At 33.6% G+C, this 27,213-nt stretch overlaps 1 protein-coding gene across 1 annotated transcript in view; it reads left to right on the top strand.

Moving 5' to 3' along the window:
* The first annotated feature begins 2,414 nt into the window (after positions 1-2,414).
* LOC135849108 (phospholipid-transporting ATPase IA-like) overlaps positions 2,415-27,213 on the top strand; it is a 52,393-nt gene continuing 27,594 nt past the window's right edge. The window contains exon 1 of the mRNA XM_065369355.1: positions 2,415-2,662. Coding sequence (XP_065225427.1) covers positions 2,415-2,662 — 248 coding nt within the window. The remainder of the gene's footprint in view (positions 2,663-27,213) is intronic.

Here is a 27,213-nt window from a genome sequence, read left to right as displayed (position 1 = left end):
AATTGGAATGTAGAGTAAATATCAGCTTTCCATCGCCATTTGACGAAATTTTATGAAAATTTAAAGTTTCAGAAATCTGCTGGAGGCTCCAGTAATTGTCAGAAAGTCGCTGGAGGCTCCAAAACGACTTGAAATTCAACTGCAGTACTTAGTAGCGTATTGAAATTAGTTTGCAGAACGAATTTCGGCTTTCTAACTTCAAAATTTTGTGGAAATTTCAAGTTTCAAAAATCTGCTGGAGGCTCCAGAACTGCTCTAAATGGTTTGGAACCGTTTCCAATCGATTTGGCGTGTCGCAAATAGGGTATATCTCAAATTTCCGCTTTTTTTGGTCAACTTGGTAAAATTTTGATTTTTCCTTCATTTTTGGTCGGAATTTGATTTTCAAAAATTCACCAAAAATCGAAAAACGCACTTTATTGCTTGAAATTTTGACAGGTGATAAATTTTTGCCTAATATTTCGATCTACTTTCGTACGGTTTGAAAAATTTTGTCCAACTAGAGGCTCCAGTAATTTTCAAAAAGTCGCTGGAGGCTCCAAAATGACTTGAATCCACCTGAAATCATCTTCAGAAGGTGTTAAAATTGGAGTGTAGAGTAAATTTCAGCTTTCCATCTCCATTCGATGAAATTTTGAAGAAATTTCAAGTTTCAAAAATTTACTAGAGGCTCCAGTAATTTTCAAAAAGTCGCTGGAGGCTCCAAAATGACTTGAATCCGCCTGAAATCATCTTCAGAGGGTGATTAAATTAGAGTGTAGAGTAAATTTTCAGCTTTCCATCTGTATTCGATGAAATTTTGAAGAAATTTCAAGTTTCAAAAATCTGCTGAAGGCTCCAGTAATTTTCAAAAAATCGCTAGAGGCTCCAAAACGACTTGAATTCCCCCGGCATGGCAGTTGACTTCGTAGTGTATTGAAATTAGTTTGCAGAGTAAATTTCGGTCATACAACACCATTTGATGAAATTTTGTGGGAATTTCGAGTTTCAAAAATCTGCTGGAGGCTCCAGAACTGCTCTAAATGGTTTGGAACCGTTTCCAATCGATTTGGCGTGTCGCAAATAGGGTATATCTCAAATTTCCGCTTTTTTTGGTCAACTTGGTAAAATTTTGATTTTTCCTTCATTTTTGGTCGGAATTTGATTTTCAAAAATTCACCAAAAATCGAAAAACGCACTTTATTGCTTGAAATTTTGACAGGTGATAAATTTTTGCCTAATATTTCGATCTACTTTCGTACGGTTTGAAAAATTTTGTCCAACTAGAGGCTCCAGTAATTTTCAAAAAGTCGCTGGAGGCTCCAAAATGACTTGAATCCACCTGAAATCATCTTCAGAAGGTGTTAAAATTGGAGTGTAGAGTAAATTTCAGCTTTCCATCTCCATTCGATGAAATTTTGAAGAAATTTCAAGTTTCAAAAATTTACTAGAGGCTCCAGTAATTTTCAAAAAGTCGCTGGAGGCTCCAAAATGACTTGAATCCGCCTGAAATCATCTTCAGAGGGTGATTAAATTAGAGTGTAGAGTAAATTTTCAGCTTTCCATCTGTATTCGATGAAATTTTGAAGAAATTTCAAGTTTCAAAAATCTGCTGAAGGCTCCAGTAATTTTCAAAAAATCGCTAGAGGCTCCAAAACGACTTGAATTCCCCCGGCATGGCAGTTGACTTCGTAGTGTATTGAAATTAGTTTGCAGAGTAAATTTCGGTCATACAACACCATTTGATGAAATTTTGTGGGAATTTCGAGTTTCAAAAATCTGCTGGAGGCTCCAGCACTGCTCAAAACGGTTTGAAACAGTTTCCAATTGATTTGGCATATGTCGAAAATAGGGTATATCCTAAATTTCAGATTTCTTGAACAATTTGGTAAAATTTTGACTTTTTCCCTCATTTTTGGCTGAAATTTGATTTTCAAAAATTCACCAAAAATCGAAAAACGCACTTTAGCACTTGAAATTTTGACAGTTGATAAATTTTTGCCTAATCTTTCGATCTACCTTTGCAAGGTTCAAAAAATTTCGTGCAAGTCCCATGTTGGAACGCAAAATCTGCGATTTTGGTCAACCTGCCAATCAAAATGGCCACCATTTTGTAAGAAGGGCCACCTTTTTTTTTTAGTACAAGGGCTAGAAGTGTTCCTTAGGACTCCCCCCTTCAAGAAAAAAGTTGTCCCAGAGGATCGACGGGGGGGGGGGGGTGCAATAGATCCTTAAGCGGGCTCCTCAAATATAAAATATAAATCATAATTCGATTGACGCTGCTAGTGGAGAAAAGTATAGATTTGTTGTGGTAAGGAACTCGTGTAATTTTGTTCGACCATAAGTAAAGCAATACTTCTATGTAGGTACCTAGAAGTTTGTATACCTAAAATTCGCGTGTGATTATTTGTATGCTGTCATTAAACCCTTAAGCGATGACTTATTTTTATACTGACATCGCTGAGGAAACCTCCGGGTCAAACCCGGAGGTTTCCTCAGTTATGTCAGCACGTAAAATTAATGTACTGACATCACTGAGGAAACCTCCGGGTTATGTTAAGTTAACAAGTTTAATTAAAATACTGACATCACTGAGGAAACCTCCGGGTGCTGACATGGACCCGGAGGTTTCCTCAGTGAAGTCAGCGCCCGGAGGTTTCCTCAGTGATGTCAGTTCTCGAGGGTTAATAGTAGGTAAGTACCTACTGTATTGTACGTGCTATTTTGCGGGATACCAACACCGTATAGTGAAAAGGTGGTGTGGTGGTGAACTGGTCATACTTCTAAATAGAAGTTAAATTCATTAAAATACCAAGTATCGTATACCTACGAGTACCATTTTTCGTCATTGGGAACAATGCTTAGAAAAACAGAGATGAAAACCAATGCTTACGGATAAGATTCGGACGACGATCACTTTTCATATATTATCTTGGACTTGGAGATTCCAGGTACCAGCTCGTGGAATATTCGATTTGACAATTATCATATTATTAAATCGCATCAACCTGAGACTACAGAGACGCCTAGTCGAAGTACGAATTTTTAATTTACTGTAAAGTTATCTATGTGTTGAAATATTGAAAAAAAAACGAAGATGCCAGTAGCAAATTTTTTTTTAAACTAAAGGTACGAGAAGTACGAGTACGAACGATTAAAAAGAGTATCAAAGAGTTAGATAGTCGATATAGCCACCACTCCAATATTAAAACAATACGTCTTTCGTGGATGACGATTCTATAGTCTAGTCTAGGAGTACCTATAATAAAATTCTCAGAAGTTTGAATTGCTGAATACAACACCTGCCCTCAATTCGAACTCCAGACACGAAAAATTTAAAACTAACCAAACCCAGTATAAACATAACGATAAGGAATATCTGTAGAACTCTTCTACACATAAACATGAAGGTTAAAAATGAAATACATACTGTATTCTAATGGAAATACGAGTAGCAAAGAGCCAATAAAGATGACTCATTTTAAACCTAGTTTTCTACACAAGTAAACGAGACGTTTATTATCGCAAGCGTTAGAGTTGTTTTGCTGGGTAAGGTGCGCAAAAAATGACAATAGTGAACATCTGCGAGTTCCAATATCGCCGAAAAGCTTTACAATCTGTAATCTGCATTCTACATATGTACATGGAGATAATGGGGATGAGTTCTTGGAACCCATATAGGGAAAGCAAAGGGATATGAAGGGGCCCCAAAATATAGTTCGGAAAATTCCACTCGCCAGTAGAAATCGTGGTACTTACTTTACCTCGAAAAAGCGACGAAATTACACTTCAAGCTGAAAAATAACTTACCCAGCCGCATACTTTTGGGCAGTTGCTTAATTCAACGAGAAAAATTCTTACTCACCTGTAAAACGAAAAAATACAAAGTTGATTAGAAGAGTTAAAATCATTTCGAAATTATCATATCTCAATATCAATATAGTAGATTTGCCTTTTTGAACCAGATTTAAAAATCCGATTAAAAAAACATTGAAAACATGAACTGAAACAGATCTAGGTTAATATGCTTATATTAAGATTGTAAACTGAATAGTTAATGGAAGAGACCAATGTTATTCCGCAAAATATCACCTTTGACGGATGCAAGTAAATACCATGGATCAATCTTCTGAAGGATGTACATTTTATCACCAAAGCAAGACAACATCTCCCAATTCCTGGAGATTATTTTGTTTTAAATAAGGGATTTGAGTTGCTTTGCTGAGTAAGGTGCATTAAAAATGACAAAAATGAACATCTGCGAGTTCCAATACCGCCGAAAAGCTGCCTCTTGTAGAGCATTACTAAAATGAAAAAAAGATCATCCCGATCGATCAATATCTTGTGATCACGCAAGAGCTCTCATTTTATCGAAAGTTATCAAGGAATATTTTTGTCAAAAATGAAAAAATGGCCAAAAAAGTGGTTCGACTGAAATTTCAGCTGTTTTTCTTCTTCATTTAGACCAAAAATGATGATTTTTCGGTGTTTTTTTTTCTTTCACTTTGGCATATTAATTAACAAACACAGACCATATTGTGACCATGTTCTACGTCTCATGATTTGTGTTCTTTTTTAAAGAATTGAAGGCTCTTGTGGTCTTTGTGCGATTAGAAGATGATACTTATCAAACGAAATGATCTCGATTTTTTTTTCAATATATGTACTTCTCGAGAGGAAATTTTTCCGCTACATATTGGAATTTGCCAAACTTGAGTTCATCATTTTTGACTCCTCATCCAATGCTGAGTCGATTGCTATATAGTGGTTTTAAGTCGTTCTGGAGCATCCAGCTGTATTTTATAAATTGGAGATTTTCAAAAAGCGCCTTGAAAACCGTTCGCTTTTTAGAACCAACTATATGATGTTTTTATACCTGTGTATTCAAAATCTACCCTGATTATTCACTGATTGCAAGAGAGTTTTTGCATTTACTTTTTGCTTATTGGCTGCTTTAATGCCATTTATGCTTTTAATGTTTCTTCAAAAAATCCGAAGGTATTCTTGGAAGGAAGATAAGGAACCTCAAATGTGGAACATTTTTGAAAAAGTTGTAGTTTTTTCGCTCCAACCTTTTCTACTCAAGCTCTGTTTTAGAAAAAATCACCCAGTTTCAAAGACAGTAGCCCCTACTTGAGATTCTGTATCGACCAAAGCCATTGCCATCAAACCCCAAGACCAATTTTTGGGTCTCTTTGACCGGTTGAAAATTAGCAAATTGGTCATTTCTTGGAATATAAATTCTTGTTTCAAAAATTTGTCTACTCAATTCGCATTAATTATGTTTAAACATAGAATGATCTCATTTCTGAAAATAGAGAAATATTTTAACACCTAATAATGTTGATTTTTTTGGTCATCTTTCCGAATTTCAAAGAAGTGTAAAAATTTGGTATATTTTTGGCTATTGGCCTTGGTTTTCTGAAATAAGCAATAATGACCAAAAAGTTGACACTACTGCATTTTAAAATATTTCTCCCATCTCAGGAATAATGTTTTGGCCTCACTAGTAAGTAAGAAAAATTTGAGCAGAAAAAACCTTGAAAACACGAATTCATCGAAAAATGAGCAATTTACAACAATTTTCAACCGCTCAGTACAGAACTCTAAAAAAGTGGTCTTGGATTCCAGTGACAGTAAACCATTTTTTCCGAAAACGGGTTGGTGAAGGCTAAAACAGAACGAAAAAAGGAGTATAATAAAATTATAAGAAGTTTGAATTGCTGACTACAACACCTGCCCTCAATTCGAATTTTACAAGGCGAGTAAGTAATTTTTCCTAAAAGAATTTGATTTAAAATGTCCATATCAAAGTGAGAGCATGAATTTTACAAATAATAAATTTTAGTTTGAAAAAAGAAGTGACTCAGCGTATTATTCACTTACCTATACGTGCTCACTTCATCGAACTGAAATTATTTTAAAGAAACTTTCAATTTTTGAACATTCCTGGTCTGATGACTGCTTTCCATAAGATGAAGCATACCAGCTCTAACTATACATATCAATGTAGAGGAGGTAACTCGATGAATGATTTAAAAGAACTGAAGTACTATACGAACCAAATATTGTCATGGGGTGTACCTATATTGAGCTATAATTATCAGGTTATGAAAGAAGCTATGGTCTCTAAAAACAACGTGGAAAGCATACAGTGAACAACGACCTAACAGAATTTATTTCAAAACGCATTTTTGGTAGGTAAGTTTTCTTTAATCGTAAAGTCAAGTGAAACGAACACTCAATTTTTTCATTCGAATGAACTAGCCAAGTTACATGAAACAACAAAGTAGGTAAATTGTCTCAAAAATCACCAAAAAACTGTGAAAATTTGATAAATTTTTGGCGTTGTCTTTTACCGCAAAGAGTATTGGCATACTTTACTCCAAAATATTCCCCCAGTTTCAGGAATAAAATCTTTCATGTTTTGGCCCAATTACTACTTGGATAAGTAGGTATATAAGAAAGATTTGAGGAGAAAACACTTTAGTATTCGAATTCATCGAAAAATGGGCAACTTACGAAAATTTTCAACCTTTCAGTAGAACCCTAAAGAAGGTATCTTGGATTTTGATGGCAGTAACATTTTTTCCAAAAACAGGTTGTGTATGGGCTAAAGCGGAAAAGACACGAAAATGTGGCGTCTTTGATACTGCACCACTGAGAACGGTAAGGGGCAATTTTTTAAAACTAATTTTATCAAACCACATAGATTTTATCCTTTCAGTAGGTAATTGATGGTAATTATTGTAAATTAAAAAATATTTCAAATCAACAAAATAGAATTCCAAAACGAGTTACCTAATCTTGAAATCCATTTAAAAATTCAATCGAATGTTCTTATGATTGTCGCTGAAAAGTTCAAAGAAGACAAACTTGACCAATAAACATATCGACGTTCGAAGTTCAATCAAAAATAAAGAACATAATCGAAAATATACGCGAATATCGTCGTTCTCGCTAGTCGCTGCGTAATCTCAAATTCTAAGACTATAGTATCTTATATTCGCCGATCAACTCAAGATGTACTATTATTATTTGAAAACAATTGATATCTAATAATAGGTAAGCATTCTTTTTTTGAAAAATGATCAGTTTAGAAAGTATACTTATTTTTGGAAGAGAGATATGGATCCTCAAATGTTGAACATTTTTGAAAAAGTTACGGTTTTTGCACTCTAGCCTCTACTCCAGCTTGTTTTTAAAAAATGATTCAGTTCCAAAATATAGTACCCATAATTGCGCTTCTGCGTCGACCAAACGCAGTTGCCATCAAAACCCAAGACCAGTTTTTAGGTCCCCTTGACCGATTAAAAATTTACAAATTGCTCACTTTTTGGATAAATCAGTTTTTCGAGAAAAAAATTTTCCTCAAATATTTCGCATTAATTATGATTAAACATACATAGAAAGATCTCATTATTGAAACTAGAGAAATATATTGACATCCAATAGTGTCAATTTTTTGGTCATCTTTACCGCAATTTCAAAAAAGTGTAAGGTAAATTGTTGGCTATTTGTCTAGATTTCTTGAAATAAGCAATAATGACCAAAAAGTTATTGGCACCACTGTATTCCGAAATATTTCCCCAGTTACAGGAATAAAATCTTTCATGTTTTGGTCTGAATAATAGGTTAAAAAAATTTGAGAAGAAAAAACCTTGAAAACACGAATTTATCGAAAAATGGACAATTTACAAAAATTTTCAACCGCCTAGTAGAACCCTAAAAAAGTGGTCTTGGATTTTGGTAGCAGTAGCATTTTTTCCGAAAAAGGGTTGGTTAGGGGCTAAAACCACGAATTTTTCAAAAATTCCCCCTCCTTGAGGACCCATATCTCCTATCCAGAGGCGCTTCTGGAGCTCATATTTTCAAATTTTTTTCGATAAACATTCAATTTTTTTCATCTTTACTTTTTTTGATGAGAGAGAAATATGATTTGTTATTATTTTCTCCTTCATAGCTCCGGAAAAAAATTATATTTGTAAAATTTCGATCAAGGTGAACAATGATTTGGTAAGTTTTCTCAATTTGTAAAGTTGCGAGGGAAAAAGCAGTATAAGTACTCAATAAAAGAATTATCCAAAAAAAAGCAACAAAACAAATGAAAAGTAATAAGCGGAAATATGAAATTTGATAGAACAAAAACAGCTATCGCATTGCCTCAAAATTGCTCAATAACCGAAAATACCACGAGTACTGAGTATCTATAGTCCCTGTGTCAATGAGTGCAACAAGAATATTGTCATACCTGGGAGTGAAAACAATGAAGAATAAACCCCTTCACCAACTGATTATTTTTTCTGAAAATATGCAAATTCTTATACCTATAGTAAGTTGATAATATTTTCGTATTCTGTTAATAAATTCACGAATAATTAACCTTAATCATGGGCCCATTTTGGCTCTAAAATTTAATGATATCGTCCTACAGTCAGATGAATCATAATGCTTGAAATAGTGAACCTACAAGGGGACCTATTGTTTCATAGCTAATAAAATTCAGGTGAATAAGTAATTTTTCAAATAGAATTCGATTTAAAATGCCACTGTTATGAGACTTTTGTTCGAGAGTTGATTTTTCTGTTTATATTTTAGTTCTCAATCAGAACAGTACCGCGAATTTGGAAGCATGTTAATTTCATACCGAATAAAATTCAAGTGAGTAAGTAATTTTTTCAAACAGAATTTTATTTAAAATGTCCCTGATCATCAGACTTTCGTTCACGAGTTGATTTTTGTATTTATTAATCTCCATAGGAAGAACACTCCACGAAAGATAAGAGCATACATTCAATAAATTTTCATTTTAAAAACACGAGTGTAAGTATACAAACCAAATTTTGTCATCGAGTGTATCTATTGAGCTAATTGTCTGGTCATGAGAGAAGCCACGGTCTCTCAAGAAAGCGATGTAAACCATAATACAAGTCCAAGCACTTCCAACTCAGAATTTCAAAATTAATTTTTGGTAATTAGTTTTCTTTATTCGTAAAATTACATAAAACCAACACTCGATTTTTTTTTCATGAATAGTAAAAACATGAATTCGAAAGTACACAAAACAACCTCAAAATCGCCTAAGAATTGAAAACATCATCTCCCAATGATAAAATTGGATATAAAATTTCAATGAAAAAAAAATAAGCTCGAAGTATAGAAAATCTGCAATAAATACAGATCTGAAGTGAAGTCATTGAATGAGCATAGGATTTTTTCAAAACGTGCGAGAACATCATTTGATAAAATATTAATGTAAAATAGACGTATTCTTATGGAATATGCCTGGGCCTGGATATTCTCTAAATTGAGACACTATTAGACTATCTCCAATGGGAATTCACACCAAGAGTTGATAGTCCAAACAATGGGTTCCCCTATGCTGTTCTAAATTGAATAACCCCTGCTTAGGATCTCGTAGGAATCAACAACGAGTCAATATTTACACCAAAGAATACTCAAACGCAATATGCACTTCCATAAATCATGCTTTATTGCATAAATCTGATTTACACATTTTATCAAGTATTACACGAATAAAACTTACTTTAATTAATCACTTAACTCTTTAACTTTAAACATTAAATAAAACCACTTTGACCCAGGGCCTGAGCTCCTGAAATATAAGTAAGTATAACAGTAAACATTCACCAAGCCAATTCTCGACTATTGTTGTTTTAGATTGCGACGAGGTCAGGTCAAGTCACTAATTTGGCTAGGTACTTAGGTAGCCAAACTTACCTCGACCACGCCCATTATTACCAAATGGTAAAGGGTTGGATTTACATACTCATTGGTAGTGGTCTTAGGCATATCCCAGTAGGCCAGTACCCTCTGCTCTCTGGTTTCGTCCGTGCGAAACACTTGAGCAGAATAAATTAACAATTTTGACCCATTTTGTAGGCGTAAGTACACACAATCACTGTTTCCAGCCAGCCAAGCCATCATCCCTCGATTTCTCATAAGGTCAATGAACTGAATCAACATGAAAATTGATCATGAACTTACTTCACACACACGACAAAAAGAAACGCCGGTTATGATGACGATGATCAAAGCTCTAAGATTTTGATAAATGAGGGTCATTCCACGTCAATTCGACCCGCAAGTGGTAAGAAGGGGTCGGTGATTTTTTGAAATTTTTCATCCGAAAAAATACCCTCCAAATTATACTGTACCTAGTTGTCGAAAAACATAATTTGAAAAAAAATATTCCGGCAGAGGCGAGTAAGTAATTTTTTCAAATAGAATTTCATTCAAAATATCCCTGTTATGAGACCTTTGTTCAAGAGTTAATTTTTCAATTTATCAATCTCCATTGAAAGAACACCCCATCAAAGTGAGAGAATTTTAATAAATTTTCGTTTCAAAATTGAGTAGCTTAAGTAGCTAACTCAGAATATTACGTGCTCGATTTCATCGAACTGAAATTTTAAAGAAATTTTAAATTTTCAAACATTCCTGGCTAGATGACATTTTCCCGTAGGATGATGAAGCGTACCTATACCCACCATATCAGTATAAAGGAGGTAACTCCATAAACGATTTAAAAAACTGAGGTGTCCGAACCAAATGTTTTCATCGAGTGTACCTGTACCTATTAAGCTAATTATAAGGTCGCGAAAGAAGCAACGGTCTCTAAGAAACAATTAACCACCGCTAATCTCCTAAGAGAATTTCAAACGCATTTTTGGTAGCTAGGTAAGTTTTCTTTATTTGTAAATTCAAATGAAACGAACACTCGATTTTTTCATAAACAACAGTAGGTAAATTGTCTCAAAAATTGTCTAAACATTGAAAACATCAGCAAATGTCTACGTGCCAATTACCATTACGAAATTGGATAGAATTTTTATTGCAAAAAACTAAGCTCGAGGTACAGAAAATCTGCAATAAACACAGATTAGAAGAAGTAAAGTCATTGAAATGAACACAGGAGTTTTTCAAAACGTGCAAAAACATAACATTAAAGGAATTTACGAGCCCTACACAATCATAAGAAAAGCCACACGAAAACTAAAAAAAATAGCCTTTAATTGGATATAGCAGATCATAAGCTGCTGAGAATATTGTACCTACCAGTGATCGTTAAACTTTCAGACATTCATATTCACTGAAAACTTTGAATTTTTATATTTTTTTGAAAATGATTAGGTACCTAATATATAGGTAATTATAATTACTCTTTAAAAAAAAAAAAAAATGCAATGCTCACTTATTCAGAGTAATGTACAACGCTATTTTCCCCAAAACAGGTCGAGTAGGGGCTAGAGCTGAAAAACCACAAGTTTTTTTAGAAAGTTGATCCTTTTCGAGGGCTCATATCTCCTTTCCAGGACCACCTTCAAAGCTAAAATTTTTTTTGAGCGATTTTCAACTCAAAATGAAAGTCTTTGCTGAATTTGGCCAAAATCCGCTCAGTTTTTTTTCATCACTCACCCTAATACCTACAATACCTACATATAAAAGAGAGATATGGGTCCTCAAAGAGGGAACAATTTCGAAAACATGTTTTTTTTTCGCTCTAGCCTCTACCAACCTGTTTTGAAAAAAATGTCTCAATTTCAAAAGTTGAGATTTTCTGCGTTTATCTACATAATTATAAGGTCATCGTCATTAAAATCCGAGATCATTTTCAGGGTTTTAATGGACAATCAAAAGTTCTCGAATCGCTTTATTTTTATTGGGTAAATTTGTGTTTTGAAAATACTTGATAAGTTGTTTTTGAAATCGACAAAAGCGATCTGAAAGTCCAAACTTACCCTAATAGTTTCAAGATTAAATCTTTTGATAAGTAAGTAGCCTTGAATTTCAGTATAGCAATGTCCTAGCTCCTAGTTCGACTGAGAATCTCAAATCACCCTCTTCCCACAAGTTGGTTACAAACCAATAAAAAATACACTTCTTGCGACTACCTATTTATAGAAGAAAATAATTTGAAAAAATCTATTCAGGCAAGTAGGTAAGCAATTTCTTCTAACAGAATTTATTTTAAATGTTCCTGTTATATGAGACCTTTGTTCAAAAGCTGATTTTTCTATTCAATAATCTCCATAGAAAAAACACCCCATATCAAAGTAAGGGCATAAATTTAATAAATTTTTGTTTCAAAATTAAGTACCTACCTACCTAACTCAAATAGGTATTACAAGCTCGTTTCATCGAACTGAAATTTTAAAGAAGTTTTCGATTTTTGAACATTCCTGGATTCCTGGTCTTATGACTATGATTGTTTTCCGTAGGATGAAGCATATACCTACTCCAACTATCAATATAAATGAGATAACTCGATGGACCATTTGAGAGAACTGCATGACGTATACGAACCAAATGTTATCATCGAGTGTACCTGTTAAGCTAATTGTCCGGTCACGAAAGAAAGTCACAGTCTCTCAGACAACGTAAGTAGAAAATGATCAACCAAGAACACCCCGAATCTTTGAATATTCAAAATGCGTTTTTGGTAAGTTTTCTTCATTTGTTAAGTAACTACATAATAACGATAAATGGTCACTTAATTTTTTCATAAATAATAGAACAATGAATTCCAATGAACTAGGTACCCACCCTGGAAACAGTAGTTCAACTACTGGCCAATCATCCCATCACCGGTCGATCATGCACCCTACGCCCGGGTTAAAACGGCCCTTCTCAGGGCCGCCAACGAGGACACCTCCCTTAAGGATCATGTCCATAAATATAGAGGGCCTGTCAGGGCCAAAGGAAGTTATACTAGCTGAAATGGTCAAGAACCTGAACATAGACGTGATTGCCATTCAAGAAATACACAGGCGCAGAGAAAGCCGGAAGCCAAAAATTGAAGGAATGACAACCTTCATAGATGGCAGTTGGCTGATGATGATCTGTGTGAATGCGGCGATGTTCAGACTGACAGACACTTATTTGAGTGTGAATTATCAGGAAAAATCGATCCTGGAAAATTAAATGGGACACTTGACGATGAAGCAGTTAGATTCCTGGAGTACTGGCAGGGGAAGGGTATATAGATTTAGATTTAGATTAAGATTTAGATTGAGTTTTTCATGTTAATTTAGGCATGTCGACCGGATACGAGAAAAAAAATCAAAGCAGGTAAATTGTCTCAAAAGCCTTGTATGATCGATGTTAACCACGAGTATATCATAAAAAGGACCGCATTTTTGGAAGTTTGTCATAAAAACGACCGCGCATTTTTGGTAAGTTTTCTTTATTCATAAAGTCTCGTGAAACGAACACTCGATTTTTTTACATGAAAAATAGAACAACGAATTCGAAAGAAGTGGCTATATAATGTACATGAAACAACCAACTTTGAAAAATGAACGAGAAAATCTCGAAATTTAGGTTTTTGGCCTCCTAATTCGGACGTACAGGGTTCGAAAAATTGCTGCACAGGGCATTGTACCTGTAAAGCTCACACTGGAAATTTACTAGCCAAGGATATACCTAGTTGATATTGAAGTAAGACACAAGTATTATCTATTGTGAAAGAATTCAAGCAGACCGATTTTGAAAACAAAACTGTCAAGTTAGGTGGTGGCAGAATGATTATTCCTGGTGATAATCGATGTTCTTATCAAAGATTCTTATTCGCGTGTCATTTATAATTTACCTTACATGAAAAAAGTTATGCTGAATGAAGACAAGAAGCTGAAGAAAACTGTGAAACAATTTCTGTCCAGCAACTTCTGATTAATGACAAATTCATACAGAAAGTGAAAAATCAGATAGAACTCTTAGATCCTGTGTGTAAAGTCATCAATATCTGTCAGACAAAGACATGTTCAGTTGCTGATGCAGCTGATGAAATGGCGAGTCAGTAAGTACATTTCGATTGATCTAAAGGCATGTGATGGAAACTTGGCTAGTTCAACATAAATTCCAGTAATATGTACCTACTCTACACTAATGCTTTGCTAATTCACTGGGGCATTGAACCTACCAGCAATTAGCTAATTAGGCTTGCACTACTTGCAATGAACAATGCTCCTCAAAGCATTTTGAAGCAGTATTATGCCTGGGTTTTGCTACATAAAAAAACTATTCAAGCAAAAAGGATGCCAGCATAATTTCAGCAGCTAACTTGGCCCAATTCGAATGTTTTCTATTGATATCTGATCGGTAAGGTACCTATCTTAAGCTAGAAAATTAACAGAAAAATATAAATGATGATGTACATTGTACTAAGTAGTTTATTATATTATTAGAATTATCAATCGCGGTACCTATACGTAGGTAGGTACCTTTAAATGCAGATAAAGTACATACATAAAAAACAACCAGTGAAAAGCAAGATCGCGGATTGAAGGATTAGAACAAACATAGCACAAATTTCATTTCAGTAAGTAAGTATTTTTCTACTTTTCCAACCTTCTAATGATTTTTATTCAATGACTAACAACCAAAATTAATCCCTCAACACACGAAAAAAAAAATCGCCAAAACACCACCAAAACTAACACACTCGTCTAAACTACACATTATAGGTAACCCTTCAAAATTCAGCTTTATCGCCTTCGTCACAACCAAAGGAACCACCCTATTCTCACAATTTATTCCAATTTCGCTTTTTTTCCCCTCGCAGATATTATAGCTTTCTATGAATTATCGTCGAACCGTCGTCTGACGTCGTCCGCATCGCTTATAAAATTTCCCAATCCTTTCGCGCTGGTGTTTTTTCAGCAATTAATTAAGAAAACAATAAATCAAAAACGTTTCTCGTAGAGTAAGTATAAATTCGACGAAGCGATAATTCTTATACCATCTTTATCGTCTTCGTCGTCGTCTCTGTCGTAGTTGGTCGAATCGAATCATAACGTCGCCCAACACCTCTCTCGCTTTCTCATCGATTAAAAAATATTATATTTCGAGGGAAATGAAATCCGCCGAGAAGAGGAAGATGGGTGAAGAGGGGGGAGGAGAGAATGGAAATTCGATGAAAGAAGAGCCACGCCATAGTCTATTAGCCGAGAGTTTGAAAATTAAATCGTACTTTTGGAGAACACGTGACGTAAAACGAAATTTTACCACTTGCAGCGCGAATAACAACGCGAGCAGGTGAAATACAACGTGAAACTTGGTCGTCAACATAATCAGCAATAGAATGGTAAAAGTTTATAACGAACAGGTACATCTGCGTTGCTTAATGACGATAATCTCGTCGCACTTCCTATACCAGCCCATATGTCGTACGAAAATTAATTAATTAAAGTTTTAAATGCGGCTGACTAGTTAGAATAGGTAGGTATCTCCTTTGTAAGTTTTATAGGAAATAAAACGTTTTATTTTAGTTTTTTTAAAAATTTAGGTACTGAAACTCAAAGCAAAATCGGCAACATGCAATTAAAAAAAATGTCGAATTGCTTCGATTGTAAGTAAAACTTCTTGTTTTTTAATTTATGCACACATTTCATTGAAATAAAAATTATAACAATTCGACTCGCAAATTAACTATAATATAGTCTCACGAAAACGATAAAAATTCATATTCGATGAACATTTTTTTCAAAGAATCGTTCTTGAACACTTGAGATATTTTTTTAATTAAAAGATTTGGTTCATGAACGATTCATTATGAGATTGTTGAATCGTTCACGAACGATGAGTACTGCGCTGAATACATCGTTCTCGAACGACTTGAGGTATGATCTTAAAAAATGGAAATTGATCAAAAATTCAAAATTTTGTGAAAATGGAATTGGTACTTAGTTCAGTTGATTTGTTTGTGAATGAAGGGATGATTAATTGAGAGATTGTCGAATCGTTCACGAACGATGCGTACTTCTTGAGCGAAAAATTGTTCGTGAAGTCGTGAACGATTCATCTGAAATATGTAAGTAGATAAGATTTAATTCGTCGACCAAGAAAAAAAAACAAGCCATCAGCTAATCGCTGATTGCAAGAGAGTTTTGCATTTGCTTCCTGACTATTGAATGCATTAAATGCGTTCATGCGCAATAGTTGATTGTGTAATGCGTTCAATTTTTTTGTTTTTTGTTTTGCTTTCAAACAAGAACTCCTTCGTGGCATGAATAATAAAATGACCGCAAACGTCAATATCAATTTAAAAATTCATTTCATTCATCACTTTTTTGATACGTAGAAAAATATAGCCGATTTATATAATTATTTCAAATTAGAAAACAAAATCAATACGAAGAGAATAAAATTACTAATTAGGTAGGTTAAAAATACTTGGCTATGTTTTGAAACTTCTTAAAAAACTAATTTTGCCATTCAAATGCAAATTAAACAAAAACAAAAAGAAAACAGCCAATAATATTTCAATCGCTGATTCCAATTGGTTTCTTTGAAACGCTATTCGCTGATTGGCAGTCAATGTAAAAGTGAAAGCAATGGTAATGATGAAAATTGAGCAAATAAAGCACATAAATGAAAGAAATTAATGGATTAGACGTTCGCGAACGATTCGTGACGAGATGATCAAATCGTTCATGAACGATGTTCAGCACTCCTTCGAGCGAAAACGAATCGTTCTCGAACGACTTGAAGCATTTTTCCTGTTTGAATTTTTCGCGAAAATATTCGTGGTTCGTGAAAGATTCATTATCAAATTGTCAAATCGTTCGCGAACGATGACAATTTTTTGAACGAATCGTTCTTGAACGACATGAGAAGTTTTTAGTTTCTAATTTATTGCGTGAAAAATCGCTTGGAAATTGGAATGATTTTACTGATTTAGTCGTTCGCGAACGATTCATTATGATATCATGAAATCGTTCGCAATGATATTCTATTGACTCATTTGAGAGAATCGTTTTCAAGTAACTTGAAACGAACTTTCGCTTCTTTGTCAGTAAGAGCTGAAAAGTCATTTTTTTCTACATTCATTAGCACAAATGTTCTGGCTTGTCCTGTGATTTTTTTCATTGACCATCAAAACGTTTTTGCTCATGTCTTGTATTGTTTTCGGTGGCTCAAGTCGTTTTTCAGTAGAGATTAAGGAATCTCAGCCCTGTAAGTATATCTTACTTTTGAGCTTTCAAAACAATTGGTAAGTAGTAGTTTTAAGACATTTTAGAGCCATAATAGAAAATTGTTGGATTCTTTTGTATTGAAATGATGTCTGAATTTCGTTTCGATCTTTTTCATGACAATTTTTCCAAAACTGAAAAATCTGCAAATCGGGTTGCAAAAGAGCTCAGTACCACCGCCAACTGATTTGGGAAACCAAAAGTAGGACGTGAATCGGATCGAGTTTCATAAAATTCAATCCTTTTTCTTAAAAATTGAACTTGAATTTATGAAAATCCGGAAAAAAAGTATATCTTGTTATAAAAAAAAACAAGTCACTCATCAGCTATTCGCTGATTGCAAGAGAGTTTTTGCATTTTTATTTTGCTAAAAATTGCCAAAAAAGTTCAGTATTTTGCTCAAATGATCAAACGCTCGCTTTTTTGTCAAAAATTTCCAAAAATCCTCACTTTTATGATAATTGATAATCATGTTTTTAGCTTAATTTTATCAAATGTAATATTTTTTCATAAAAATTGAACCTAAATAAAATTATCAAAATTAAAAAAGAAGAAAAATTTGAAAATTAAAGTCCAACAAATGAAATTAGCGAACAAAAGAAATTGAGAAGTACATAAATCGAACAAATTAAAGAGGACAGAAAATTTAAAAATTCAAGAAAAAACAAAAATTTGAAAGAGAACTGTATAAAACAAGCCATCAGCTATTTGCTGATTGCAAGTCAGTTTCTGCATAAACTTTCTGCTTATTGACTTCTATAATTGAGAATACTTCGAAAAATGAAAATATCGAATTATTTTTTGTCATTTTTTTTCTTCATTCCCGCATGCATTAAATAAATGCAAATTCACAGGAAACCACGAACTAGAGTATACGCGTAAAAATCTAAAATATCATCTTTTGGTTTTTTAATAGGTATAAGGAAGGAAATCCTCAAAATGACACCATTTTCATTATTTTTTTCTCAAAAATGCTGATGGCCTGACATCCTCAGCTTTTGCACATTTGCAAGCGCACCTATGGAAAGAGATTAAGGGGGATGGAGGACTTATAATTTGAAAATAATGACCGAAATCTAGGAAAGTATTTGAATTTGGTTAAATGTAATTTTTCTAGTATACAGTTGAATCTTTCTTTTGGTAATGGTTTCGTTAATATATCAGATTCATTATTAGTAGATTCGATTTTTCGTAAAATTATGGTTCCAATTTCTAATTCTTCTCTTACGAAGAAATATTTAGTTCTCATTTGCCTTGTACCTTTATGATTTACTGGATTTTTGGCAATATCAATGCAACTTTTATTATCTTCAAAAATCATGGTTGGCTTTTCAATATTTACCCCTAAGAAATTGAACAATTCGCGAAGCCACATTATATCTCTTGTTGCTTCACATAATGCATAATATTCTGCCAACATAGTACTTAGAGCAACATTAGGTTGGCGACGAGATGACCAAGTAATTAAATGAGTACCAAAACTTTTGATCAAAATTCCACTAGTAGAGTGAGCTTTGAGATCGTTCGTTGCAAAACTTGCATCAGTGTAACAAATTAATGGACATTTTAAATTTGCATTTTTATGGTAAATCAATCTATAATCAATGGTACCTTTCACATATCTCAAAACACGTTTGAGTATTTTCCACAGAGCTTTACTAGGCTTTGATTGAAAACGACTCAACAGACTAACAGCATAGCAAAGATCAGGACGTGTACAGAGCATAGCATACATCAAGCTCCCAATCAAACTCCGACACAAAGTTTCATATTTTGGATCAATTTCACAAGTGCTCAAAAGCTCAAGGTCAATTTTATTTTCAATAGGAGTACTTGCAGAATTGCAATCACTCATATTGAATTTTAATAAAACATTCTCTAAATAGGTATGCTGATCTAGAGAGATATAATCGCTTGTTTGATTTATACTCATACCCAAATAATATTTCAGTGGTCCAAGGTCAGTCATTTGAAATTCTTTGAAAAGTAGCGATTTTATTTTGGACAAATTCGTCATATTTTTGCACATAATAATAAGATCGTCTACATATAAAAGTATGTACACATGCAATTCAATATTATTTTTCTTTAAAATATACACACAGTAATCAGACTTACTGTTTTCGAAACCCAAACTTTTTAAATAGGTATCTAAACGTTTATACCATTCCCTAGATGCTTGCTTTAATCCATACAAAGCTCGTTTGAGTTTACATACCTTATCGCCAGTATACGTTACACCTTCTGGTACTTCCATGTACACAGTTTCAGTCAAAATTCCATTAAGAAATGCAGTTTTGACATCCAATTGTGCAATATGCAAACCATAGGTAATAGCTAAAGATAAAAATGTACGAAAACTGACCATTTTTGCTACAGGCGCAAAAGTTTCGTGATAATCTTTATTATATTCTTGACTGTAACCTTTTGCCACTAAACGTGCCTTATACCTATCTAGGGTATTATTTTCACCTCGCTTTATTTTAAAAATCCACCTACTACCAATAACATTTGCATCATTTGGGCGATTTACGAGTTCCCATGCCTTGTTAATACGTAGGGAGTTTAATTCTTCACGAACTGCGTCATACCATTGCTTTTTATCACTTCGTTTCGAAATGTCACAAAAATTCGAGGGTGAGCCATCAAAGACATCTACCGAAAATACGCAGCTATTTGTCAACTGGTTTAGAATTTCTTTGCTTCGTAAATTATAACTACTTTGCTGCCTTGGTGCGTTTTTATTACCTTCCGGTGAAGTTGATTTTGTTTCATCTACCGATTTTGCTTCTTTCAAAACATCTGGTAGGTTTTGGTGGTTAACTGGAGGTATAGGCATGTTGTTATTAATAGTTTTACATTCGTCAACCTTTTTAACATTTTCGTTTGTTTTTATAGCTTTGCCGCTTCGCAACACCATATCATTCCAGAAAATACATGACTCATATTTTTCAAGTGTATTTTTAAAACCTTGAATAGGCACGAACTCTTTTTGGCTTAATAAATCTTTATACACAAGTGTTTCGTCGAAAATTACGTCTCTCACAATAACATCTCTTTTTGTTACAAAATTATACAATTTATAGCCATTGTGTGTATACCCGATTAGAACACATTTATCAGATCTCACATCTAATTTTCCAGGAAACACTTTTTGAGCATAGGCTACACAACCAAAAATTTTTAAATACGAGAGATTAGGTTTTTTATTAGTTAGCATTTCATAGGGAGTTTTATTTGTAAATAATGCACGAGTTGGACTTCTATTAATTAGATAGGTAGCCGTTAATAATGCATGGCCCCAAAAACTTGGTGTTAAACCAGATTCTATGAGTAAAGCTCTCGTTTTCTCTACCAAAGTCCGATTCATCCGTTCTGAAATACCATTTAATGCTGGTGTGTTTCGGATGGTATAATGCAGTTCTGTACCTTTAGATAAACAGTGAGTTTTAAATTCATGGGAGATATACTCGCCTCCATTGTCACAGTATAGGTATTTTATGCCTTTGCCATTTAGCATTAATATGATTCTAGCTTCAAATTGTTTATAGGCATTAAAAACGTCAGATTTATTTTTCAAAAGGTACACATAGGTAAAGTGAGTGTATCCTTCAATAAAAGTTACGAAGTATTTTTCACCATTACGAGTAGGACTAAAAGGTCCACACACATCTGAATGTACAACATCTAATGGGCCAATTGATTTTTCCTTATACTTTGATAAAGGATTTCTACATTGTTTACTGTATACACAAGTTTCACAAATTGAGCTTGGAGTAATGATGGTGGCTTCTGTACTGGTTATCATTTTTTCAGTAAAAAGTTTACTCAAGTAGGAATAGGATAAATGACCCATTCTTTTGTGCCATAAAATTGATTTTTTAAATTCGTCAGTACAGGATGAGTTCACATTATTTATCATATGAAGATAATTATCACCTACTGAGAATGTGATTTTATACAACGAATTATTCATATTTTCACCTAAAGCAACAAGTTCGTCATTTTTATAGAAACACACTTCATCACCATCGAAAAGTACTTTTAATCCTGTTTCTTTGAGGCGTTTAATAGATAATAAATTCATTCGTGCCTCAGGTACATATAAAACATTATTTAAAGTACAATTTAGGCCATATTCATTTGTGATTACTAGGTTACCTATTTGAGTAGCTAACATACCTGTTGAATTTTTACTTGCCAAACCAAGATTTTTGGGTGGATTTAATTTTGTTGCATTGATCAATAAATTATTTTGATTAATTATATGCTCTGTGCTACCTGAATCTACTATAAGTTCTATGTATTTACCTGAAACCATTCCTACAAAGCCAAAATCATCAGTCACCAAATTTGCATGACTGGTTGGGGAATTATTGGTTGGCTGCTTTCCACCGGATGAAGAATTCGATTTCGGATCATTTGAACGATATCTGCACTCTCTTTCCACATGACCCAATTTTTTGCAGCAGGTACAAAACATTGAATGACGAGAATTTCCATAGCCACGATTCGATCCTTTTGGTTTGAAAAAATTGGGATTGCGACCTTGACCTCGACCTCCTCTGAACGAATTTCCACCATTGAACGAATTTCCAGCATTGAACGAATTTCCACAATAGAATGATTTTCCACCTCTGCCTCGAAATTTTCTACCAGCTCCACCTCTGATTGGTCGATAATTTTGAAATTGATTGTTGTTTCCGTAATTGTTTTGATATTGTTGAGGAGACGAATTATTTGAATCAACAAACATCACTGTTTCATCAGTTTTCTCAATTTTTTCAGGTTTATCATTCAGTGAGAGGCTGTAAGTACGTAAATTTGCCTTCACTGATTCAATCTTCAAATCATCCTTCGATGTCATGGCAATTGCAGTGACAGCATGATTATAAATTGGGCTCATGGAACGTAATAAAATACAGCATAAAAACTGCTCATCATTTATTGCCTGGGCACCACTGCAACGGAGCTCGTTGATAATTTTATCAAAATTCGTAAAATGAATCAAAATATCCTCACTGGCCATTTTCAGTTGCAAAAGTTTGTCAAAAAGATGTAATTGGTTGGCTGGACTTTTGTCTTCGTAAGTTGATTTTAAAGAATCCCAAACTTCTTTAGTGGTTTTCTTGTCACGGACAATATTCAAGGAATATGATGACAGATGACGATAAATTGCCTCCATACCTTTCGCATCCTTCTGATTTCTTTCGAGAATTTGTTTGGCAGAAAGTTGAGTGTGATCATAAAAATCGGCATCATCAATAACATCAATACAATTGATACTTCGCAAAAGTACGCGCATTCGGACACTCCAGTCGGCATAGTATTCGATTTTACAATCGAGAGGCGCGAACGATAAATTTACGTTGTTATTCATTATTTTTATTCAAAATTATTTGAAAAACGAACGAAAAATATTTTTCAAAAAATGAAAAATCAGCAAAAAATAATTCGAGAAAATTGTCACTTTAGCACTCTAATAAATCGATAAATTTTCACGTACAATAGCACCAGAGTCGTCTGGGCCCATAACCTGTAGAAAATAACACGTAGACGATCACTGGAGAACTAACTTTATTTTCAGTATATGAATATAGTCGTCATGTTTGACATATGTGCCTGGAGGAGTGGCTTTGTGTAGGCGGGTACCAAGTGTACAAATATACGTAATCTTAAGAAATAGGTATGTGCATTTAAAATATAATTATCAATATTTCTTCAGACTTATAATTTGAAAATAATGACCGAAATCTAGGAAAGTATTTGAGGTGTGAGGAAGAGGTGACAAAAAAATACAGTGTTTGACACAAAAAAAATGTTAAGCAGGTCCTGTATTTTGATTAGGATATTTTGTTCGACACTCTGTCTCAATTTTGTCGCTCAATTCCTTTCTTTTCTGATCATTTCAAGTCCAATCCCAAATCGGTATTAGTGAGACTGACTACAACTAATTTTTGCGAAAATCTTGTTACTAAGATGTAAAGTAGCGTTCTGTCGAAGTCATGACAATTTTTCCAAATCTGAAAAATCTGCAAATCTGATTGCAAAATAGCTCAAAACCACCGCCAATCGATTTGGGAGACCAAAATTAGGACGTGAATCAAGTTTAATAAAATTACCTAAATCTTTTTTTTTCATAAAAACTGAACCTGAATTTTCAGAAATCCGCAAAAAAATCGAAAAATTAAATCCTTCAACTAAAATTAGCGAACTAAAGTTTTTCGTATCGAAAAAAAAACAAGTCATCAGCTATTCGCTGATTGCAAGAGAGTTTTTGCATTTTTTTGACTGAAAATTCCCAAAAAAAAGCTCAATATTTTGCTAAAATGGTCAAACTCTTGCTTTTTTGGCAAAAATTTCCAAGAATACTCACTTTTCTGACAAAAATTTTGTGGTTTTTTTTCTATGCACGTCAGCCCGTTTTTGCTCGCGCCTTGTAGTGATTTCGGTAGCTCAAGTCGTTGTTATTTCTGAGGGTGGAGGGGATGGGAAGAATATTGATTTCGATTTCAGTTGGTAAAGTTCGAAAAAATATAATAAAATTTCAAAAAAATGTCTGCGAGTTCTAGTTTTTCATTTTCAATTTTTAGTTTTTGGATTTATTTTTCAGTTTTGGTATTTCAGCCCTGTGTAGCATATTTTTGAGCTATCAAACCAATTGGTAGTTCGTATTAAACCATTTTTGATCCTGTAGAAAATTTCTAATGGTTTCTCTTGTCTTGAAAAAATGACTGAATATCGTTATGATTTTCTTCATGAAAATTTTTCAAAAACTGAAAAATCTGAAAATCTGGTAGCAAGAAAGCTCAAAACCACTGCAATTGATTTGGGAGACAAAAAATAGAACGTGACTCATGTTTCATAAAATTTAACCTATTTTTTCGTAAAAACTGAACCTGAATTTTCAAAAATCCGCAAAAAATCGAAAAATTTAATCCACCATACTATACTTAATCAAAAGGCTCTGGAAAAAAACAAGTCAGCAGCTATTCGCTGATTGCAAGAGAGTTTTTGCTTTTTTTTTTGGCCAAAAGTTGCCAGAAAAGCTCCGTACGAGTATTTTGCTAAAATGATCAAAATCTCGATTTTCTGCCAAAAATTTCTAAAAATTCCAACTTTTCTAACAAAAATTTGGAAAAATAATCACCTCTTTTTCATCTACATTTTTTTAATGGGATGATCCTGGCTGGTTTGTGATTTTTTTTCCACGTAGGTACATCAAACTGTTTTTGCTCACGTCTTGTAGTGTTTTCGGTTGCTTGAGTCGATGTTTTTTTTAGGAGTTGATCTTTTAGAAAATTTTTGATAAATTCTCTTGTGTTGAAAAAAATGACTGAATTTCGCTTATGATCTTTTTCACGATAATTTTTCCAAAACTGAAAAATCTGCATAACTTGGTTGCAAAAGAGCTCAAAACCACCGCCAATCGAAACTTAATTCGAACTTAAAATAAAACAAGTCATCAGTTATTCGCTGATTGCAAAAGAGTTTTTGCATGGTTTTCATAAACAGTAATCGCTTCACTGATTGCCATTTTAAAATAATTATGACACCATTTTCATTATTTTTTTCTCAAAAATGCTGATGTCCTGACATCCTCAGGTCTTGCACATTGGCAAGCACACCTATGGAAGGAAGTTAAGCGGGAAGGAGGACTTCAAATTTGAAAAAATTACCTAAATCTAGGAAAGTATTTGAGGTATGGAAGAGGCGAGTAGTGAAATCAAAAAAATTCAGCGTTTGAGACAAAAAAAAATCTTGAGCAGATCCTACAAAATCCTCAATTTTTATTAGGACATTTAGCTCGACACGCTGTCTCAATTTAGTCGATCAATTCCTTTATTTTCTGATCATCTCAATTGCAATCCCCAATCGGTAATTCGGTATTACACCTTAAAGAGAGTGACATACCACTGATTTTTGCGAAAATCTTGTTAAAATGATAAGAATTAGTGTTCTTTCGAAGATTTTTTTCAAAATTCATCGGACAAGTTGAAGATCAGCTTTTTTCATGGTGAACCTATGTGGAATTTTGAATTTTTAAAAATATATTAATTATTTATGTATATCGATTCAAACATGGCTAATTTGGGCAAATTTCGGCTATTTTCATTCGACTACGGTACGCTCGGCTTCGGGGAAGATGATTTCCAGAAAAGAGCTTCGTAGCGATGTGTACTTTGTTGGGTTTGAAGATAGGTACCTCATACTTAAGTATTCATAGATAACATGTGCGAAATTTTTCATCTCCTCGCGCTGAAGGAATATTTTCGAAACGATTTGATTGATTCTGTGCAATTGTGTATTCAACAAAAACCTACGTATTTTTCATGGTGGCCAATTATTTCTGAAGTTCTGTTGGAATATATTATGAAAGAGATATAATTTCAACAAGCCATCAGCTATTCGCTGATTGCAAGATAGATTTTGCATTTGCTTTCACTCTATTAGTTGATGGTTGCATTGGTTGCTAAGCTCGCTTTTAAATATCAACTTGAAACTGATTTTTCATTTCTTGAACAGGTAATAACAAAAATTTCACAAAATGAAACTTTGTAAAAACATAAATCATTTCCAATAATCAAGAGTGATGTTTTTTTTATATGTCAACATGTAGGTATATTTTACTAAGATGATCAAACTCTCGCTCTTTAGTCCGAACCTTTCAAAAATTCTCACTAGTTTCATAAAATTTCATCTTTTGTTCATAAAAACTGATCCTGAACTTTCAAAAATCCGAAAAAATCAAAAAATTGAATCCTTCAAGTTATTAAAAAAAAACATGACATCAGCTATTCGCTGATTACAAGAGAGTTTTTACATTTTTCATTCGGCCAAAAATTGCCAAAGAAGCTCTGTATTTTGCTAAAATGTTCAAAATCTCAATTTTTCATCAAAAATTCTCACTTTTCTGACAAAAATTTGGAAAAATTATCATTTTTTGTTAGACAGCTGAAAAGTCCATTTTTTGCATTTTTTTAATGCAATGTCCTATCTTGTCTGTGATTTTTTTTCTATCTACATCAAACTGTTTTTGCTCACGTCTTGTATAGTGTTTTCGGTTGCTTAGGTGGTTTTTTCGGGGGGGGGGCAGGAATATTGATTGCGATTTTGGTTTGTAAATCTCGGAAAAAATAATAAAATTGCAAAAAAAATTTCTGCGAGTTTTAGTTTTTATTTTAGATTTTTAGTTTTTGAGCTTTCAAACCAATTGGTAGTGTTAGTAGGCCATTTTTGAGCCTGTAGAAAAATTTTGGATTGTGATGAAAAGATGCCCGAATTTCGTTTCGATCCTATTCATAATCAGTTTTCCAAAACTGAAAAATCTGCAAACGGTTCAAAAGAGCTCAAAACCACCGCCAATTGATTTGGGTGACCAAAAATAAGACGCGTGAATCATGTATCATAAAATTCAATTTTTTTTCGTAAAAACTGAACTTGAATTTGAAAAATCCGCAAAACATTGAATACTCCATCTAACCATTGATTATTAAAGAGAAAAAAAACGAGTCATCTGCTTCCTATTCGCTGATTGCAAGAGAGTTCTTGCATTTTTTTTGGGCCAAAAATTGCAGAAATATCTCAGTATTTTGCTAAAATGATCAAACTCTCGCTTTGTTGACAGAAATTTTCAAAAATTCTCACTTTTCTAACAAAACTTTGAAAAAATTATAATTCTTCATCAAACATCTGAAAATTCCATTTTTTTATCTACATTATTAATGCAATGTCCTGGCTTGTTTGCGATTTTCTTCTATGTTGGCCTACATCGAACTGATTTTGCTCACGTCTTGTGGATTTTTCGGTTGCTCAAGTCGTTGTTTGGGGGGGGGGGTGAGATTGCAATTTTGGTTTGTAAAGTTCGGAAACAAATAATAAAATTTCAAAAAAATTTCTTCGAGTTTTAGTTTTATATTTTCGATTTTTAGTTTTTGGATTTCAGTTTTGGTATTTCAGCCCAGCGCGGCGCGCGGCGTAGCTTATTTTGGAGCATTCAAACCAATTGGTAGTAATATTGAACTATTTTTGATCCTGTAGCATTTTTAATACGTAGATTCTATTACGTTGAAAAATTACTGAATTTTATTATCATCCTTTTCACGACATTTTTTCTGAGACTGAAAAATTTGCAAATCTGGTTGCAAAAGCGCTCAAAACCACCGCCAATTAATTTGGGAGACCAAAATTGGGACGTGAATCAAGTTTCATAAAATTTAATCTTATTTTTCAGAAAAAC

Source organism: Planococcus citri, chromosome 1, assembly GCF_950023065.1.
Source record: "Planococcus citri chromosome 1, ihPlaCitr1.1, whole genome shotgun sequence".
Taxonomy (NCBI): Eukaryota; Metazoa; Arthropoda; class Insecta; order Hemiptera; family Pseudococcidae; genus Planococcus; species Planococcus citri.
This window is presented reverse-complemented; position numbering and strand designations above follow the sequence as displayed.